We start from the raw sequence: 4,021 nt of genomic DNA, 5'->3' as shown, positions 1-4,021 counted from the left end.
TTTGTAGTTTCACAAAATTTAACGACAAAAACAGAACACTCCAAATTATTCAATCGTTTCGCGTTGCAACGCTTTATAATTTTTAGGTTTTAAAATCATCAAAAGATGCATATAATGGCTTTATTAGAGCATGGTTAATGTTCAGTATTACTGTTTCCTCACAAATATCATAACTAAAACGAAAACTTACGAATCTGAAACAACTTTTTTCAATTTTGTCAATTTACCAAAGCGTGAAAAGATCCCTTTAATGAATACAATGTATTCAATGTGCATAAAAAAGCAAGCACATCATTATCACGCATTCCTAGTAGTCAAAGGTTATTTTTTATTTAAAATACGTCGCTGAACGCTGAATATGGTCCGTGCAAGATGTGTTGTGCGGTGCTGTAAGGTGATGTGCGCTTCTGTGCGGTGACATTCGGTGCTGTGAGGTGTTGTACGGCGCTGTACGGTGCTGTGCGGTGCTGTGTGGTGCTGTGATGTGCTGTGCGGTGCTCTGTGGTGCTGTGAGCTGCTGTGCGTTTCTGTGCGGTGTTGTGAAGTGCAGCTCGACGTTGTGCGTTGCTATGAGGTGCAATGCCGTGCTGTGATGTGCTGTGCGATACTGTGCGGTGCTTTGCGGTGATGAGAGGTGCTGTGCGGTGTTGTGGTGTGCTTTGATGTGGAAGTAGGTTCTGCGCGGTGTTGTGCGGTGTTTTGCGGTGCTGTGTGGTGTTGTGCAGTGTTGTGTGGTGATATGTGGTGCAATGCGGTGTTGTGTGGTAATATGATGTTTTATGCGGTTTTGTGCGGTGCTGCGCGGTGCTGTGCGTTGCTATGCGGTGCTGTGTGGTGCTGTGCGGTGTGGTGCGATGATGTGTGGTGCTGTGAGGTGGTTCGATGTGCTGTGCGGTGTGTGAGGTGCTGTGCGCTGCTGTGCGGTACTATACGGTGCTATGACGTGTTGTTCGGTGCTGTGTGGTGCTGTGATGTGTTGTGCGGTGTTGTGCGGTTCTGTTAGGTGCTTTGCGGTGCTGTGCAGTGCTGTGCAGTGCTGTGCAGTGCTGTGCAGTGCTGTGCAGTGCTGTGCAGTGCTGTGCAGTGCTGTGCAGTGCTGTGCAGTGCTGTGCAGTGCTGTGCAGTGCTGTGCAGTGCTGTGCAGTGCTGTGCAGTGCTGTGCAGTGCTGTGCAGTGCTGTGCAGTGCTGTGCAGTGCTGTGCAGTGCTGTGCAGTGCTGTGCAGTGCTGTGCAGTGCTGTGCAGTGCTGTGCAGTGCTGTGCAGTGTTGTGCAGTGCTGTGCAGTGTTGTGCAGTGCTGTGCAGTGTTGTGCAGTGCAGTGCTGTGCAGTTCTGTGCAGTGCTGTGCAGGGCTGTGCAGTGCTGTGCAGTGCTGTGCAGTGCTGTGCAGTGCTGTGCAGTGCTGTGCAGTGCTGTGCAGTGCTGTGCAGTGCTGTGCAGTGCTGTGCAGTGCTGTGCAGTGCTGTGCAGTGCTGTGCAGTGCTGTGCAGTGCTGTGCAGTGCTGTGCAGTGCTGTGCAGTGCTGTGCAGTGCTGTGCAGTGCTGTGCAGTGCTGTGCAGTGCTGTGCAGTGCTGTGCAGTGCTGTGCAGTGCTGTGCGGTGTTGTGGGGAGCTTTGATGTGTTATTAGGTGCTGCGCGGTGTTGGGCGGTGTTATGCGGTGCTGTGGTGTGTTGTGCGGTGTTGTGTGGTGCTATGCGGTGTTCTTTTGTGCTGTGCGGTGATATGCGGTGCTATGCGGTGTTGTGTGGAAGTATGATGTTCTGTGCGGTTTTGTGCGGTGCTGCGCGGTGCTGTGCGTTGCTGTGTGGTGCTGTGCGGTATGGTGCGATGATGTGCGGTGCTGTGAGGTGGTGCGATGTGCTGTACGGTGTGTGAGGTGCTGTGCGCTGCTGTTCGGTACTATTATGTGCTATGACGTGTTTTACGGTGTTGTATGGTGCTGTGCGGTGTTGTGCGGTGCTCTGCGGTTCAGTTAGGTGCTTTGTGGTGCTGTTCGGTGTTGTGCGGTTCTGTGCGGTGCTGTGCGGTGTTGTGCGGTGCAGTGCGGTGATGTGATGTGCTGTGCGGTACTGTGCGAGGCTGCGTGGTGATGTGCGGTGCTTTGAGGGGATGTGCGGTGCTTTGAGGGGATGTGCGGTGATGTAATGTGCTGAGCGTGGCTGTGAGGTGCTGTGATGTGCTTTAGGGTGCTGTGAGGTGCTGTGCGGTGCTATATGGTGCAATGAGGTGTTGAACAGTGTTGTACGGTGCTGTGTGGTGTTTTGTTGCGCTGTGTGGTGTTTTGATGTGTTATTAGGTGAAGTGCGGTTCTGTGCGATGCTGTGCGGTACTGTGCGGCGCTGTGCGGTGCTGTTCTGTGCTGTTCGGTGATGTTCGGTGCTGTTCCGTGCTATTCGGTGCTGTTCGGTGCGGTGCGGTGCTGTGCGGTGCTGTTCGGTGCTGTTCGGTGCTGTGCGGTGCTGTGCGGTGATGTGTGGTGATGTGCGGTGCTGTGCGGTGCTGTGCGATGCTTTGCGGTGCTGTGCGGTGTTGTGCGGTGCTGTGCGATGCTTTGCGGTGAAGTGCGGTGAGGTGCGGTGCTGTGCGATGCTGTGCGATGCTGTGCGGTGAGGTGCGGTGCAGTGCGGTGATGTGCGGTGCTGTGCGGTGACCTGCGGTTACCTACGGTGATGTGCGGTGATGTGCCGTGATAAGCGGTGATGTGCGGTGATGTGAGGTGATGTTCGGTGATGTGCGGTGATATGCTGTGCGGTGATGTGCAGTGATGTGCGGTGGTGTGCAGTCATGTGCGGTGATGTGCGGTGTGGTTCTGTGCAGTGCTGTGATGTGCTGTGATATGCTGTGCGTTGCTTTAGGTGTTTGGATGTGCTGTTAGGTGCTCTGCGGTGCTGTGCGCTGCTGTGCGGTGCAATAAGGTGCTATGAGGTGTTGTACGGTGCTGTGCGGTGCTGTGCTGCGCTGTGGGGCACTGTGCGGTGCTTTGAGGTGTACTCAGACTAATAACATACCAGTGTGTTCGTAATGCTGGTCTGGTTATTTAAAAGGTCAGACCTGGTCTCGAAGAAAAGAAGCATTAACAATAAAATACTTTTTAAAACTTGAACATACATGATGTGTCATTGGTTTGATCAATTTAGGTTGTATCACAAGCAAAATAAATAACTAGGACTTCTTATGAACATTTCCATGGCGTTAATCTTAAACAAGCTTGCAATTGAGTATTCTACGACGGGTGCAGAGCTTCGTGATTTTGATTTGGAAATGTATATTGCGTTAACAATCACAACTAATACATGTCATTCACAAAAGTGTTAATCAATTATATAAACGGGATTTTATTCCCGTTGTTATAAAGTAATAATTTATTGAATTATACTTTTTTTAAATCCAATATAACGCAAGATACATGTGTTTGTTGAGAAAATATATGGAACGCCATAGCTGCCTTAACATGAAAACGTATATTTCATGACTATATCATATAATTATATGATGTTGAATATATATTATATGATGTTACTTTGGCATTTAACGTTGTTAATTAATTATAGTATGATGATATTTTACCATTATATGATACTCACGGTCCATTATATTATTCTTATTGTCCATTATATGCTGCTCATTGTCCATTATATGATGCTCGTTGTCCATTATACGATGCTCACTCTCCATAATATGTTGCTCATTGTCCATTATATGTTGCTCATTGTCCATTATACGATGCTCATTTTCCAATATATGTTGCTCACTCTCAATTATATGATGCCCACTCTCCATTATAAGATGATTACTCTCCATAATATGATGCTCACTCTCAATTATATGATGCTCACTCTTAATTATATGATGCTCACTCTAAATTATACGATGCTCACTCTCAATTATACGATGCCCATTTTCCATTATATGATGCTCACTCTCCATTATATGATGCTCATTGTTCATTATACGATGGTCACAGTCCATTATATTATGCCATTTGTCCAATATATGATGATCATTGTACATTATATGATG

The 4,021-nt window shown here is 48.3% G+C and overlaps 1 protein-coding gene across 1 annotated transcript; it reads right to left on the bottom strand.

Annotated features, from left to right (window-relative positions):
- Positions 1-332: 332 nt before the first annotated feature.
- Positions 333-3,781, bottom strand: LOC127831447 (mucin-6-like). Its single transcript, XM_052356430.1, has 4 exons — positions 3,569-3,781; positions 1,803-2,652; positions 933-1,591; positions 333-707 (listed from the first exon to the last, which is right to left on the bottom strand). Exons 1-4 carry the CDS (start codon positions 3,779-3,781, stop codon positions 333-335), a joined length of 2,097 nt encoding a protein of 698 aa, XP_052212390.1.
- Between the last annotated feature and the right edge of the window lie 240 nt (positions 3,782-4,021).

This window comes from Dreissena polymorpha, chromosome 5 (genome assembly GCF_020536995.1).
Source record: "Dreissena polymorpha isolate Duluth1 chromosome 5, UMN_Dpol_1.0, whole genome shotgun sequence".
Classification (NCBI taxonomy): Eukaryota; Metazoa; Mollusca; class Bivalvia; order Myida; family Dreissenidae; genus Dreissena; species Dreissena polymorpha.
The sequence above is the reverse complement of the archived record's forward strand: the minus strand, read 5'-3'. Positions and strand labels throughout refer to the sequence as shown.